The sequence below is a fragment of the Haemorhous mexicanus genome, chromosome 2 (assembly GCF_027477595.1).
Source record: "Haemorhous mexicanus isolate bHaeMex1 chromosome 2, bHaeMex1.pri, whole genome shotgun sequence".
In the NCBI taxonomy this organism is placed as follows: Eukaryota; Metazoa; Chordata; class Aves; order Passeriformes; family Fringillidae; genus Haemorhous; species Haemorhous mexicanus.
The window spans coordinates 16,782,758-16,799,694 of record NC_082342.1 but is presented as its reverse complement, the minus strand read 5'-3'; the positions used below and the strand labels follow the sequence as shown (position 1 = coordinate 16,799,694).

At 39.6% G+C, this 16,937-nt stretch overlaps 2 protein-coding genes across 8 annotated transcripts in view; both read left to right on the top strand.

Annotated features, from left to right (window-relative positions):
* The window catches only part of SENP7 (SUMO specific peptidase 7), a 42,332-nt gene extending 38,059 nt beyond the window's left edge, over positions 1–4,273 (top strand). For all 7 annotated transcript variants that reach the window (XM_059836685.1, XM_059836676.1, XM_059836692.1 and 4 more), the window contains 2 exons: positions 909–1,059; positions 3,083–4,273. In XM_059836685.1, coding sequence (XP_059692668.1) covers positions 909–1,059; positions 3,083–3,220 — 289 coding nt within the window. In that variant the 3' untranslated portion in view covers positions 3,221–4,273. The remainder of the gene's footprint in view (positions 1–908; positions 1,060–3,082) is intronic.
* A 5,892-nt stretch (positions 4,274–10,165) lies between these two features.
* The window catches only part of IMPG2 (interphotoreceptor matrix proteoglycan 2), a 51,539-nt gene continuing 44,767 nt past the window's right edge, over positions 10,166–16,937 (top strand). Inside the window, exons 1-2 of the mRNA XM_059870294.1 lie at positions 10,166–10,196; positions 11,532–11,777. Of these exons, the coding sequence (XP_059726277.1) occupies positions 10,166–10,196; positions 11,532–11,777 (277 nt within the window). The remainder of the gene's footprint in view (positions 10,197–11,531; positions 11,778–16,937) is intronic.

Here is a 16,937-nt window from a genome sequence, read left to right as displayed (position 1 = left end):
TGTTGTGTTTTGAGCAGTTGTCAGGCTCAAATAAACCAATTAGAAAGTCTAGAGTCATAGGTTCTTGCAGTTTCTAGAAAGTGTGCTTCACTGAAATGTCTTCATCTTTGAATTGTTTCATATTTGGTGCCTTTTCAGTTGCCATTTTCTCTAAAAGCTGCTTAAGTGTTCTGTATGTATTTTTATTCTCATGACTGTAAGGACTTGGGGCTTTTAGAAATCAAACACAAGGTCTGACGTAATGCTTTATATTTATTCTCTTAAGTCAGACCTTATGTTTGCCTTTCAGAAGCCCTTAGACTTTGGAAGTCTTGCTAAAGCCAGGAAAAAAATATAGCTAACTACTGCTTTGGAAAACCAGACCCTTAGGTTTTCCATCCCATCCCTAAAATCAGCAGCCAGCCCTGAATGTGGAGTCAGTGAGTTGCTACTGAAGCATGAGAACAATAGAAAAACCTGATAACAAATAAATCCTAATCACTCTAGAAAAGTTTTCCTAAGGTTTTCATCAAGTTGTAGGATGCAAGGGTTATATTGGTGCAATTGTTACTGAAGTTTTTTGTAAGGTGTGGTTTAAGGGGGTTTTAATGGTTTGCTTATGTTGAAAAAGCACTGCTGGCCTCTTAGAATGAACCTGGGAATAATGTGTAATAGCCAAGAAAATTATTCCTTTAGTTAAGGTATAAAAATGTCCTGGTATCCTAATGGCTTATAGAAACTCTGCATAAGTAGCTGATTTTTAAATTATATCATGCATATTTGTTTTGTATATTGCCTATTATGTGGTAGAAATGTCTCTGAGGGCAATAGAATACTGGATATTTGGAACCATGTTGAGAAGTGTCCCAAAAGCTATTGAGCTTGGGAGTTATTTCTCAAGTATTTCTACTGTTTACTTTCTTTTGTAGGTACCTTGAAGTGGAATGGGAAGCTAAACGAAAAACGCATCGGGAATTCAGTAAATCAACAATGATTGACCTATGTCCCAGAGTGCCTAAACAAGATAACAGCAGTGACTGTGGGGTCTATTTGCTGCAGTATGTGGAAAGCTTCTTCCAGGTACAAATGCAGTCTACCTTCCCCTTTCCCCCAAATTGTCTTAAACCACAAAAACCCATTTTCTGAGCAAGCTGGCCAGACACAAAAAAGCTGTCAAGTGTCAAAAGTGTCAAAATCATTTGAGAAACAGGAGATGAAACCCATTCTTAAGTAATGGCAGGGGTCTTTCTGTCTGGTGTCTCATATGTGTCTATCCTCAAATGTTTGACCTTGTAGTTTAGTGTTGCTTTTATATTGACACATGCAGTATCCCTGACTACTTGCATGTATTTGAAGCTTATTAGTGTATGCACTGCTGCCCTACAGATGTTACAAAAGTATCTTTGCATCTCTTCTTGCAAGATCTAAAACTTTGTCAGCTTGTGCATTGGTATTTGAGTGGCTCTGCAGGCAGCAGTTTCCATAGAGAGAGGGAGAGGGGGAATGGTTAAAAGGGAATGTGTAGAGCTAAGGGAGCTGCTTTTTCTTTTCCAGCACATACATTTAAATATCTGCTGATCCTGGGCTCCAGGCACTGTCTTCTAGGGTGTCCCCAAGTCTTCCTCCCCCTAATCAGCACACTGCCCTTTGCATGGCTCTGCTTGTTTGATGTGTGTGGTTGCATTCTGAGATTCCTGTGCATGCAGAGCCTTGTGTGAGGCCTTGGGCAGTGGATAGGCTTTTCTGCTGTAGGAGAACAGATCAGATTGCCATTCCAAAGCACCTGTACACAGGTACACCCATTGGGGGAGAGGGGGGGATTGGTGCTCTATGTGCAGTTGCAGGCTGTGATCTTGTCCAGGTCATGGGGATGTTGTTGGATGCATCATATAGGATGTACATCCATAGCAGGAGTCCTATGGATGGATATAGGCTCTTTGGAAAGCGCAGGCACAGAGCCTGTAGAGTTGTCCTTCATGTGGGTCAGCTGGAATGCATGGATCTATGCCTAGGGCTAGATGAGGAGCCAGCTGAGAGGTTCTGAGTAGTGACTAAAGATCAGAGCACCCTGGGTGACCTAGCAGTGGGCATCTGCTGTTAGCTACCTGATCAAGAACAAATGCACGAGGCCCCTTTAGACAGGTAAAAGCAGCCTCATATTCACAGACTCTGGACCCTTGGGGTGACTTTACCCTGGCAGCTTTCTGGAGAGTTCCTGACCTGGGATAGGTCTGGTTGGGGATACAAAACTCCAGAAGTTCCTTCAATCCCCAACCACTCTGTGGTTCTCTAATAGATGGGTTGAGCTCTTGTGTAGGGGGAAAGTGAAATAACTTACCAAAGCTTTTGAACTGCCCATTCTCTAACTAGGGGGACTTGTTCTTGAAGAAGCAAGGTTTGAGACAAGGTATTTGTAACTTGTCCTAAAGACTTATAGACTGCAAATCATGATGTGTTCTTAAGTTTACTGTTTCAATTTGTCATATATTACTTTATTCAAAGGAAGGAGGAGGTAAAATATAAGCATGGCAAAAGACTGAAGAGAGAAAGAAGAAAAGAAATTGGTTTTGGCAAATCAGATGTGATGTTGTAGTCTTAACTACTAAATCTACCAGCACCTCTCAGCTATTTCATTTTGCTATCCTCTTTTGTTCCAAATTCTCCCCTTCTCATGTCCTGTTAAAACTGTTATCAGTTTTCTTACTTTTTTTTTGTGTCCTGTCAGAAGACCTGCTCATGACAGAACACATGTTTGAGACAGCAAAATCTCAGGATTCTCAACTACATGAGATTGATTCTTTGCTATAGTTGCTATGTATTTGTCAAAATACATGAAATCTGCCTTTAATATGTGTTAATACTGATGTATCTTTAAGGGAAGTGATGAAAACCTGTTTGGTGTTTACCATGAATACCCTTTGGCAAGGGCACATATATGTGTGATTATGATGAAGGAGCTGCAATTTGATTTTAAGGGCTGGCAGTCTTGTATGGAAACTTGTTTGTGCCTCCTCAATCTCAGCAGCAGTGGAAGGGTTTGAAATCCTTTCTGAAGGTTGTGTTAGGAAATTCATTCCATAAATATTCCTTTTTCTCTTACCAGAATCCCATAGTTAATTTTGAACTACCACTGCATCTGGAGAATTGGTTCCCTCGTCAGCTGATCAGAAATAAAAGAGAAGAAATTCGAGACCTGATCTTGCAACTCCACTTTCAGCAGCAGAGTGGCAGCAGCAGCTAATAAATGTAATAAGGCAGTCCTGGCAAAGGATACTGCTGTATAAAATAACTGGAACTCTGCTTAGTGATGCTTGGTCTCTCCCTGCCTTGCAGAGAAGAAAAAAAAAGGCACAAGGAGTACTTTTTGTTCAGCGTGTATTTATTTAAAGTTTTTTTTTTTTTCCCACTAGTGTTGTGTGGTCTTAAAATGCTGGAAGGGGGAAAGGAGAACATTGTAGATAAGAATGTAAATATGTAAGTTAAAGCTAATGCATATGGATTGCTAGTTGGTTCTTGGAATATGAAAGCTGCTTACAGGTATGCCTCAAGGATGTAAAAATATTTTTGTCTTTTGGAGCCTGGTCTTTATAATTCTGTATAAACAGGGATGGTCATGTAGGAGTCAGGCCTGAAGACAGGATCTGAATCTTGTATTGTCTCTTGATTTGCAGCTGATACAGATAGAATGAATACTATGTATTTTTTTACTTTAAGGATTTAATGTTGACTCTCTTTAGAGATGTATTTTTTGTTTTGTTTCTGATTATATACAGAAGTAATCTGCATGTGTCAGAAAATTCTGCCAAGATTTGAGGCTCATGAGTTTTGACGATTTTTTAAAAAAAAATTAGTTTCCTCCTTCCTAGCATTTTCATAAGTGTGTTTCCACAAGGAGAAGACATTTGTTTGAGAGTGACTGTTGAAATACTTGAAAGTTGGGACTGTATTTTCTTTTAAGTTTTTTTTTTCTTATGAGATTTTAGAAGCAAACTTGCTCTCAAAGTACATACCAATACAGTATGTGTAGGCAGTAGATTTTTAATGCTGTTCACCTGATTTTTGGGGAATAATTCCTGTAAATCTTAAGACATCACCTGCATTAGCAAGGCATGCAGGCTGTGGCCTTAACAACCTCAAAAGTCTGAGGCGTTTTACTGAAAAATAAGGTCATTAAGATATGGGATTTATGTATAAGACAAACAGGATTTTTACCTTGCTTAGGAGAATTGAGTAAAGATGACTGAATATTGAGTGTTTGAACTCAGACTTGATTTAATAAACTAGGACAAGTTCATCATTGTCTTAATTTGTATTTATGTAGCTTTTCTGTGAACAGTGATCACATTTTGATGTGTGCACTTTTTCTGTACTCACTGCATGTTAGAAGGTGACTGTTCTAAAAGGATGCTTTCTCCTGTTCCCCGTTGTAACTTCACTGAAGTGTCATCTTACCCTTCAGAAGGACTTCACCACCAAAACCACTTGTGTCATAAAGTAGTCTGCAAAACCAGAGCTCTTAAAGCTGGAAATACAACAGAGAGTTAAAATAAAAGTTGAGGGCAGCCCAAAGATGGAAGTGGTTTTGTTATTGCAGAATTCTCAGGGCCCCTTCCCTCAAGACAACCTGGCTTCAACAACCCCTTCCCTCTGAAACCTGGCTTCTGGAAAATGCAGTTGTTATTTCAAATTTTGTATAGTCATCCAACACACTTCCACTCCCTCTTATTTGTTTTTCAAACCAGGAAGCATTCTTTCTGTGGGGGAGAGGATTTTAAAACAATTTGTTGAGCACAGTTACCTTCTGTATAGCTGTGAGCAGCCTTGTGCAATGACTGTATGGGTTTTTTTGTCTTTGTTTCTAGTTTAATTCTGTAGTGTGGCACTACCCCTTCTTTCCCTGCCTCCCACCATCTTTTCCTCCCATCCCAGAGTTGTGTCTTTCAGCGCCTAAATCGCAACACCAGCATTACTAACAAGAATAATCTGTGTATTTATTGTAAAACAAAAGATACAATGCAGAAGTGTGCTCCCTTTCTCTACACCTTTCTTAATTGAATAATATTTTCAGTGCTCCCTTATGAAAAACAATTTGGGCTTTTTCTTATGGTAAAGTTAGGTTTTATCACCAAGCAATTGGTTCTTTTTTAGATTGTCTGGTTTATAGATATTTTAAAGCAAAACAATGTATGCAATTTTCTAAATTGATTTTATAACACAAAAGGATTGCCTTTTTAGATTTCTTACATATGTGCTATGAGAATGCCAATGCATTTGATATTAAAATTATCTCCAGAAGTTGCTGACTGTGGTTGTTACCATTCTTTTCCCAGCTGCTACAATTAACCCACAAGTTCAGAGTAACACAGGCCATGTGACTGCTTTTAAGGTACATACACAGTACATGTGTCTCGGGTTCGTTGTTGCTGGAAGGGCTCCCGAGGTATTAAAGTTTTTTTTCCCAGCCGCACACTTGAAGAAGTCGGGATTCCTCAGCTCTGGTTTTCAAGGTTGCTTATTTTCTCTTATCTAATGTGTTCTCTTTTGGACCTGCAGAGGTTTGTCCAGCAGGTCGCTTTGTGGCACACTGTGACCACCCTCGGGGTGGTGTTACCTTTTTATACTAAGAACTACATGTACTTTATTTACAATAATTTTCCAATACCTATCACCTATGTTAGACAGTCTGTCTCTACTCTAAACCAACCCAAAAGTGCCACCATCACAGCAGAAGATGCAGGACAAGAAGCAGAAAGACAGGATATGCCCAGATTCCTCCATCTTGCCTCTTGAACCCCCATTCTCAATCCCCAAAGTTCTATTTTTTACCCTGTGATTAAATTCACTGTGATTCTATTCAAACCCTTGTGGCTTGTAACTCTTTGCGCAAAGTTGGTAATTGTTTCCATGGGCTAAAATTGATGGCACGGGTGTCTTTGACTTCATGCCAAGGTCTCTGAGCCCCCTGCCAGGGTCTCAAGTCTTCCAGGGCAGTCAAAGGAATGTCCTGCGTTTCAACACGTGTCTTAACCCATATGTCTCACCCAGTGATTATGGGGCCATCAGCCACAACCCCCCACCCCTTTCTGGCCATTTGCATTTACCAGGTATGTGGTAAATGCTAGGAAGTGTCTCTGTGGAAAAAGCTACGTTCCAGGTATCTTCATGCTTTCTTTTTACTTGTTGAAACTCCCCAAAGTTAACTTTTTACCAGACTGACTCAGAGACCTTTTTGCACATCTCTTATGTTTCCATTTCCTGTATAAAGCCCTGTTTAACTGAAAGAGTGAGTGACAGGGTATTTCAAAGAAAACCAGTCTCTGTAAGACTCTTTGCCCAAAGCTGTGTAATTTTTGTTTTAAGGCAATCAGTTGTACACAAATGTACCCATCAGTTTCTTCAAAAGAAACTGCTGTATTCTGTAACTGTGGGACCAGAAAATTGCTTCCATGAAGACATCTGAGTCATGGAGATCTGTTTAAGGTACTGCTCAACACAAGAAGTAAGGTAGAAGAGAAGCAACTTGTAAGAAGTAAATCTGCTAGGAAAAATCTAAAAATAGACAGTTTTCATTAAGAACTGGAGAAGCAAATCTGTAAGTAGGTTTTTTGGGGTTTTTGTTCATTTTTTAAGTATGAGGGGACTGCTGTATTTTAGCAATGGAACAGCAGGCAGTTCATCTGGGCTTTTATGGTACTCACCTCCTGGAACTTGACCCTGAGATGAGCTTGCAGTGCTCTGGAAGTACTACACCTTAGAAAATAACTTGAGAGCCACAGCAGAACACTTTCATCTTAGTTAGGATAGAGAAGCAGAATACTGCTTCTGACACCCATCCCCCACTCCACAAAAAAAGAAACCCAAACAAGCAAGAAGAAGAAACCGTTTTCTAGATGGAAAAGCAGGAACTGTAGCATGAGACTTGAAAAGTCTCAGAATTGAAAAGGTGTTGAATAAAACCAAGACTAACAGTAATAATTCTGCCCAACAAAACTGAAGTTGGAAATTGAAGTTGAAAGAGAAGCACAGACACTGGGATCATCTTTGACTGTTGAACAAGGTAAGAGATTTCTGGTCACCAGTTCAGAAAAGAAGGAATGCTGGGAGTAGGTTTACATTGCATTGGCATCATTGATAAGTGTGAGATTAATTTGGTTGATCTCACTTCCTAATTCTACTGTTCAAAATCCTTCATGATACTGTATGATGGAAGAGGTGGCAGTACAACAGGCTGTGGTGGGCTGAATTTCATCATCTGGAAGATTAAACAGCCTCAGAACTTGTTTATTCTTCAGAGATGTTTGCCAGAGCACAAGCAAAAAGTGTCAATGGTGAATGCTTGGCCACAGCAACCGCAGAAACTGAGCAAGTGAACAGGTTTTGTCTAACCTCATTCTCTGCTAAACTGACTGGGAATTTTGTTGGTGAATCCTGTCAAATGCCATAAGGCCATCTTTTTTGTGCAGTCAGGGAGGCAATTTAGATTCTGGGTAGTAAACCTCATGAGTTTGGAGATAGTGGGTATTGGCCATGGTGTGGCTCTTTATTAGAGGCATTTTCATTAAAGTAATCCTTTATCTGACATTTTTTTAGTTACAGGTGGATTCAGCTTTTTGAATAAATTACATTTGAAAAACGGATATTATTCAGAATGGTATGTGTGCTGTAGCAGTATTTCAGTGAGCATTGCTCTGTAGAGAACTGTAATTCAGCTAATCACGTTTGGTGTATGAAAATACATGTTTCGTCTCAGAAATGCAATCTGTTAGAAAACTGTCTGTATTTTTGGAGGTACTGGGATGACTTGGTGTGTTGTGTCACTAGAATTACACTTCCCTTTTTTTCTCATTCAGCGAGAGTGCTTAGTGTGAATACTTTCGAACAGATACAACTTGGATGCTGAAAACTAAGAATTATATGTTTTCTGATACAAAGTGTTACTGTAAAGGCTTTTGTCATATCAAGGAAGGAGTTAATTTTCCACAATTATTTTGGAAATCTATTGCAAGAGTTGTTTTGCTTATTTTAAGAAACTTTAAAAGATTTTGCTTTTAGATATGCCTTTTGCTATAATAAATGTAGGAGATTTTCAGGTGTTGCAAGTCTACATTTCACTGCTGAAATCACTTGAATATAAAATTGATAGCAAACTAATATTATTAAAACTGAATTTACGCTTAAAATATTTTATTTCACAGAAGCTGACATAGCCATACCATAGAAAACAAATTTTGACAGAGATGGTTTTTATGCTCTTCATATTCTGAGTGCCTATGAGTACTTTGTTGATGAAAGAAACAACAATACTGTAAATCTAAAGAGAAAACTTTTGACTGGCTTTTATATTTTTACTGAAGTATGTGTGTTCTGTAAAGGGATTAGTTGTCACATGTTCTGGAGGTAAGATAGCTTTTGCCTTTATAGGTGTGTGTAGCATTTCTAACCATAAATACCTCTCTGATCCAATTGCGTTTGTGCAGGGTAATGCGAGCAAAAACATTCATGACGTTGAAAGCATGAGTTTCTGTAGAGGATTAAAAGATAACCTGTGTTGGATCCAGGGTCATGGTAAAGATACCCAAGGTAGCCCCAGAAGTTGCTGTCTCTACCCAGACATGCTGAATAGGACTTTGCAACAGTTTCTGGGCGCCAGTGCAGTGTTGTCTCTGCTGTTCCATGTATAGCTCCAGCATTGTGCTGCCAGCATCATGGTTAGCTTGGCAGAGCCAGACTAGGTCTGATAGTGATGGCTTGATAGATCCAAAATGTCTAAGAAAACTGGGGGTGTTCAAGCAGCTCAGTGGTTAAGCTTAAGTGTAATTTAATAATTTTGGGGCAGAGAGGGGAGAACCAAAGGAAGTATGTTGCTGTTTTGAAAAATATCAGCTAGAGTCTGTTAAATGTCAGAGACCGAGCATGAAAACAAAGGTCATTTTATTTGATTCCTGTGAGTATTGTATGTGTAATACTGCTGATAATTCCTGATATGTGAATTGCTGGCAATTCAGTAGAGCAGATAGAAGAGAGAAGTGAGCATTGTACTGCCTAAGGAGCTCTGTGTAAAGGCTTTGCAGGCAGACACCTGGGAATCCAGCTTTGCAATACTTATACAAAACCACTACCAAAAATAGTCACTTTAACCAAACCAGGAATTTGTTCAGATTGATCTGAACACAGTAACTGGGAAGTCCTGAGTAACAGCATGCAGAAAACAGCCCTGAAGATTTCCTAGGGGTCTGAATGCAGTCTACCATTGCAGGGCAGCTTCCATACACGTTTCCACAGTGAGCTGACCCTGGATGAGAACTGGGAGTGCTGCTGCTTCCTGTGCTCTGTCCTTTCTGCAGTTTCCTTGGCTGATCATCAGTTATCTGTACTCACTTCTTGCTGCTGCTCATGTCAGGTAACACCTGAAAAGAAATGAAAGAATCATGACTTGCCCTGGCTTTATGTTTGGAGGAAGCACTGCTTTTGGGGTTCAGGGGATAGTGGTGGAAGAGCACAAGACTTTCTCCTTTAGCACAGACTCGAGAGCAGCCCTGTAACCAGAAGAAACAGTCCCACAGAGAGGTTGCTTCAGTGTTTGCATATCCAATGGTGCTTAAGCAGTCATGTATTTACATATGTGTTTATATTTGTACAAGCAGAGGACAAAACACCTGAGACTTTCTATTGGAGATTAGTGTGCTCCCCCTGATGTTTTGTGGCCAGCAGGATTTTTAAAAAGAGCAGAAATTGAAAGGCCGATGAAAAAGCATGGTTAATTAAATGTGAAAGGTGCTGTCCTTGTTTGGACTGTCTGTTAATGGTATGACAAGCCCTGGTAAAGAGCTTAGCTGGCCAGATTAAAATTAAAAAATTGTGTCAGTCCATCTGCTAGCTCCAAGGAGTCTACTTCAATCACCTTTTCTTGTTTCTTCACTAAAGCAGAAAAGTGTCTTTGAAAAGAGCAGAGCCAGGATGTATTGGTTGACTTTTTTTACCTAATGCTTTCTCCAAAGATAATGATATGTGACGTCAAGACATTTTCAAGAAGCACGATGCTCTTGGTTGGTTCAAGGCTACGGTAAAGACAACAGCTCTTTTGCTAAACGGGATTGGGACTATTTTGCTTTTATATATTTTTTTTTTAATTACTCAAATAAGTATGTTTGGCTTCATGTGGAAAATCTTTCTTTGCCTTCCGGGAATGATTAACACAGATCTTCAAATAGTTGCAGGTAATGCAGACATCTTCTTATGTTCTTGTTTACAAGTTTAGCTATGGCAGTGTATAGAATTAGAAATACCTCTCTGATGCAATTGTAACAAAGGGGGCTAATACAGAGAAATGTTAGTTCAAATTTATGCTGTGATAGCAGTGTAAATATGGAATACTTAGACTGATTTCCAGGTGGTATAGCTGCACATTTGTCTTGCTTTGAGTGTAGGAGTAGCTGTACGAGGCAATTTTTTTCAACTTTGAGATGTCAAATGCTGGTAATTTTTTTTTACTTTTTCCTTCATTAATTTTGTATTAAATCTTAAAAAGTAAGGGTCTGTCTTCTGCATATGGGCACTGAACATGTGTCACTTTGGGTAAAGATTGGGGGTTTGCCTTAGAGACCTTTTTTGATGTTCTTTCTGCCACTGCTGTATCGTCTGGTGATCTTCTGCAACAGAGCTGATTATTAATATACCATCAAAATAACCATGCCTTTCAACTTTCAGGCATAAAAGTCAAAGGTCTGCGGACTATGAAGCTGCAGAATAAACCCACAATCTATTGGATGACAAATGCCATAGAGTTATTACTATTCTTTCTCTAATGAATGATTGGTTGTGATTGTTTTTCAGGCATGTTTTCTAGGAAAAAGTGAAAGAAATTGAGCTAAATAATTTCAGATCAACTGACTTTAAAGGGTGGAAAAATAGACTGTCAGGCTAAATCTCAATATACATGTTCTTACCTCAGCTGTTTCCTCAAGTTTCCTCTGGAATGACGTGGAACATCCAATATAAGAGGGAATTAAAAAAAAAAAAAATTAAAAAAAAAAAGCCAAAAAAACACCACCAAAAAATCCCCAACATAAAGCTGATGATGCCTTTTATTCCATTTTTTTCCCTCCTTCTCTAGTAGAGTAGAGACCAGTCTCTACTGATGAAGTTTAAGTGTCAATTCAAGCAGCTTTCTTTTTGCAAGGCATACAAATTGGCTATGGAAAGAAAGTATGGAGTAGGATTATTTCTCAATTATTTATTTCACTTCTGAAAAGCCCTGAAAGTTTCCAAATACATGTTTGTTCACAAACACAGTCCCATTGACGTTAGCCTAATGGCAGATGGAAACTTAAACACAAGGCATTAGAATTCAAAGGGTTAGAGCCTTATGCTGTGATACCATTTGATGGGATATTGTAAAGAGTTTAAGGTTGTTTATAAAAACACAGTCAGAGACAGGTTCTGTTAACAGACAAAAGCACAGCAATCTCTCAGAGACCACAGATGTGGCATGAAGATAGTGATGGCTGCATCATTATCTCACCTGAGAAATTTTTGTGGTTTTAATTTCACAGCTGCAGGAGGAGGACAGGCTAAAGATGTTTCACCAGCCCCTCAGCTCAGTGACTGGCAGTTGGCAAACCCTTCTCTGCCTCCTGGCTTGAAAAATCCTAATGGCATCATGGATGCTGAGCAGTTCCACAGGCACGTGCAGTTACGGAGGAAGAGATCCATTCTGTTTCCCAGTGGAGTTAAGATCTGCCCTGATGAATCTGTTGAGCAGGCTATTGCCAACCATCTGAAGTATTTCAGGCTCAGAGGTAAGTACATCTCCTGGGTAATTGATAAAGAACATTCACTTATTAAACAATAGCTCAAGCTTTTAAACATAATATATACCAGGCCATAGGAAATACATTGTTACTGGTGAAACTTACTTTTCTGTGATAATCTTGCTTATGAGAGCTGTTCTGGGCTAAATCCCCACCAGTATCTGTACACTCATATATCATAAGAACTCTTGCTCCCTGAAACTGCATTGTTTACTAAAATAATCCTTTCTCAGAACAATTTGAATGCTAAGAAAAATAGGTGCTATGTACAGTGTAGCTAAATAACCGAGTTTGTTTGGTTTATTTAATGTTCTTAAAGTTCCAGTAGAACTCACTGAGGGGCCAATCAGAAAAGTCTGAGACACTGGCACTTCAGCCAGGTGACTTTTGGCTATGGCTGGTTGTAAAGAGTGTGCAATCTCTGTGTGTCAGGCTGTAGTATAATAGACAAGCAACTTTTCTTTTAAGGTGTGGAAGTTGGTGTGGCACAGCTTTCTCTGCAGAGCTGAGATATTCCTGCAATATCTTCTTTCACTTGATGAAATATTGCAGTAACATGATGTGCTTCAAACCCTTCTGTCTGACTGCATTGGAATGGGGCATCACAGTCATGCAGCACTTTCTGCTCTTTGTGTCATAGCATTCAAACAGTTTGTAGTTATCTCAATGCATCTGTATCGAACTGGCAAAATGACAGAGCTGCTGTCAGAGTAGAAGGAAGGGTGTTCAGAGACTCATGTCTGATGAGATTTGATTGCCTATAGAGAAACTCACTGCTGACAGTTTATTTGCTTAGACAAGTGAAAAACACTGACAACTAGAAGTTGCTTAGTGTTTGCATAAAAATAAACATAAGCAATGTATTTGGAGAACAAATTGGAATTATATGGGGTTTTACAGCCTCATTCAAATATGAATTGTGCCCAGCTTGTAAGGGATGTTGACATTGATGATGCTGCTGATGGTTTGACAGGCTTTGCCAGTTTCTTATTTCCACCCAGGAGGACTCAACCTTTCTTTGTTTGTTCCAAGTGATCCATACATACCATAGGCTTTAACTTCAGTCACCTCTCAGTTATCCGTGGTAGGGGGTACATTAGGGCAATACCAACTAAGTAAAGGTGTGAGTGATAATAAAGAAGAAAGAAATCTGAAAATTAGGTTGCAAAAGTATATTTAGGTCTTAATAATCCTAGCTGAACCAAAAATCCACCTAGTCCATCTGTCTCCTTACTGGATTTAACAGCTTTCACAATCCACAAGGTTTTCTTGAGCAGAGAGGCTGTGATTACCATTAGTTCTTTTAAGTTAAAACTTTTGAAAAAGATCTCTGAAAATAATAGAGGTGACTAATTAGCATCAAGTCACACAAGGTCTGGTTCAAGCAACTTGTCATTTTCATTCTGTTAGCAGCAGCTGCTGCTCCAGGAGTGTTGGGTGGTGTCTAATGATGTCCTAAGTAGGCACCTGAGGTCATGAGAGTTCGTGTGCTGGGTATTGGGTTTGTCTGGCAAAATTTTGGCAGGAGGGGGCTACAAGGGTGGCTTCTCTGAGAAGCTGCCAGAAGCTTCTCCTATACCAATAGAGCCAAGATCAACTGGTTCCACTGGTCAAGGCCAATCCCATCAGCAACAGTGGTAGGACCTCTGGGGTAAAATATTTGAGAAGGAAAAAGTTTCACAGCAGCAATTGCAGTTGAAAGAGAAGAGTGAAAATATAAGAGAGAAACAGCTTTGCAGACACCAGAGTGAGTGAAGGTGCCAGAGCAGGGGTTCCCCTGCAGCCTGTGGTGCAGACCATGGTGGTAAATGGAACTGTAGGGATCCACCTGCAGCAGCCCATGCAGGACCCCATGCCAGAGCAGGTGGATGCCCATAGGAGGCTGGGACCCCCTGGGAAGCCCACACTGGAGCAGGCATCTGGCAGGACCTGTGGCCCCACAGAGAGAGGAGCCCACACACTGGAACAGCTTTGCTGGCAGGACTTGTGACCCCATGGGAGTCTGTTCCTGAAGGACTTGCACCCCATGGAAGGAACTCATGCTGGAGCAGCCTGTGCAGAACTGCAGCCTGTGGAAAGGACTGATGCAGGAGAATTTAGGAGAGAACTGTTTCCCATGGGAGAGGCCTCACACTGGAGCAGAGGAAGAGTGTGAGGAGTCCTCCCCCTGAGAGGAAGTAGTGGCAGAGACTGCAGTGTTGAACTGACCACAGCCCCATCCCCCATTCCCCTGCACCACTGTCGGTGAGGAGCTAGAGAAAACCAGGAGTGAAGTTAAGCCTGGGAAGAAGGGAGGCATGAGGGGAAGGTGTTTCATGATTTGGTTTCACTTCTTGTTGTCCTGCTCAGATTTGATTGGTAATAAATTCAAGGAATGTCCCCAAGTTGAGCCTGTCTTGACAGAATGTGGTGAGTGATCTCTCACTGTCCTTATCTCAACCCATGAGCCTTTTGTTACGTTTTCTCTCCTTTGTCCAGCTGAAGAGTAGAGTGATAAAGCAGGTTTGATGGGGTCTGAATTCAGTGTCACTGAATTATGTGCAAAGGTTTTAGTAGCCATCCAGATAGCCACAGTCCACTGTCAACAAAATAATCCTAGGAAAAAGTGTTTAACACTCAGAGACCAGCTGCTGTGAGTCACTAGGAAAACAACTAACCCCAGAAGGGAATAAATACAAATGTACACAGAATCTGCTGATTTTTCAATCTCAGTGTGTATTTTTAGAATTTTTTAAAAATTCTGTATATGTTCAAGTAAGAAAAGACTTCAATATCTATATATTCTTTCTCTGCAAAGGATGCTCCTAATACAGTCTATTCTTTCCTTGGTTTTGCTGTACTGCCAGCAGAACCATGCCACTACTTTGGAAGGAAAGGCAGATTGTATTGTGATGTACGAGCTTGTTAGAAAATAAGAAAAGGTTTGCATCTGCTGATTATCCAAATTGTTTGTTCTATCTGTGTCTACCTTAGAAGGAAACAGGTGGGAATATAATTATCTGTCTGTAGCTCCTATAGCTTTATTTACTTTTGCTAGCTGGCAAAAGCCTCTCTAAGTGTCAGAGACTGACAGATGAACATTCCTGTCATGGGCTTTAAGGAAGTACTTATGTCTTATTGCTGTAGGCTTAACAGTGTACAGCTTTTTTTTTTGTTTGTTTGTTTTCTGGCTACAACATTTGGATTTTTTGAGCCTCAAAAAGATACAAGATGAAGAATATGATAAATACATAATAAACCATTAAAATATCAAAGTGCAACAAAATACAGGGATCTGGAGGAAAAAAAAATATTTTCTAAAACAGCAGTATCACACTTCAACATATGAAAGTCTAATTCATGGGATAATTATTGGTGGTCATTTTCTTACTGTGGTATTCACAAGCAGCAGCCTGGAACGGGGTGGGTTGTACTTATTTTTCTACACCTGAAGTCTACAAGACACGTTTCTGAAGTGCTGCTTTATTCCTGCAATCAGAACAAAGTTTTGCAGTAGCAGATGATGCTATTCTCACTCTTTTGAGATGAATCTTGGATTATGATTGTCTCTGTACTGCCCTGTCTCTCTATCTCTTGTAGCTGTGTATGGAGGTTGCTGCCATTGGCTGACTTTGTATTTCATTTTTTGGAACGTGGGGGTGGAAATCAGTCATAAATATTTTACAGAGTGGGTACTGTAGGCCTATAGGCTGGGTCTTAGAGTGTTTTTGATTGATGTCCTTTTAAATGGTGTAATGTTATGGCTGCTGATGGAAGAGTCATATAAATGTAATGGTGGCTGGTTCATTGCTAGACTGTTGTGACAAACACAAAGTGTGTCCACTGGCAGCTGGAGATTCTACAAAACTAAAAGTGGAAATCTAGTAGTGGCATTTCAGACAGTGAGTAGGCTGTACATGTTAGTGTCTAGTATGTTGTTCTTTACTGCTGACAGGGAAATGGTAGCCTGAGGAATAGATAAATAAAATTTATTACAGAAAAACCAGACACACCCACTCAGACCAAGTCTTTTGTGACCAGCCGCCTTATGTGCACAATTCAGTGAACTTGTCCATTCTCTGTTGGGTAAATTGTTGGTAGAGGATTGTAGTAGTTAAATTAGCATGTAAAACAGAAACAATATAAGGATTACAAGATGGGTAAGCAGCACAAGCCATGCTATCTCATGCCTCTTAATTGGGCAGCTCAGGGTAATATGCTTCTCTGCCACCTCTGAGATGTAATTACTCTGGTGGCTAGCTTTCCTAAATTCTCTTTGCAATTTTTCCTACTGTGACCCTCTGTCTTAAACTATTCAGTGTATGTTGTGAGTACTTTTTTTTTTTTTTTTGTGAGCACTAATCTTTTCACATGAGTAGATCAGATAGTCTCTCTGCCAGAGCTGTTCTTGTCAGCCAGAGCTTCAGATAAAGCCAAGCATCTAAGGATAGCTTTTAAAGATACTGACCAAACAAGGAAATAGATGATATTGCAGTGAGCTGTAGCTGATGAGACACATGGACATTTTTGAACTTTGGAAAGAATTCCTGTTTCTCAGGAATTAAATTCTATGCATGAATGTAATCCCTAGATTGGGTATAGCACTATGCCTGCTCATTTCCCCTTTCTTTGGTCCCTTAAAATCTGTTTACTGAAGTATTGGTGTTATTTTCTGCGCATGAACATAGTCAAGAGAAAAGTTTTAAATGAACATAGTTAAGAGTAAAGTTTCAATTTGATACTGAAGTCATAATGTTACAAATTCTTGCTAGTAAAGATGAAAGCAAAGAGCCAAGAGTCATGAAAAGTACCTGGCTAAAAACCATGCATTAAATAAAGAATCTGTCGAAGTGAGCCTTTTTTCCCCATTTCCCCTGCATCCCTGGCACATATTACATATACCTTATACTCAGCAATGAATTTCTGAAGTTTATTTGTAAAAGGTCTGTCTCCTCTGCATTTGAATTTTTTTACATACCAGCATATGCTTCTAAGGAACTTGACATTTTCCATGGAGAACACTCACTAGTTTTTTCTGAAATATTATTGGTGAGAATAATTTATGTGCTAGAGATTAGTATGTGCGTGTTCAAATCTAAAATTTTTCATGTGAATTAGCTAATTTGCATTCAAGGGTTTTCTCAATTTAAACCCCTTGTTTGTTTTGTA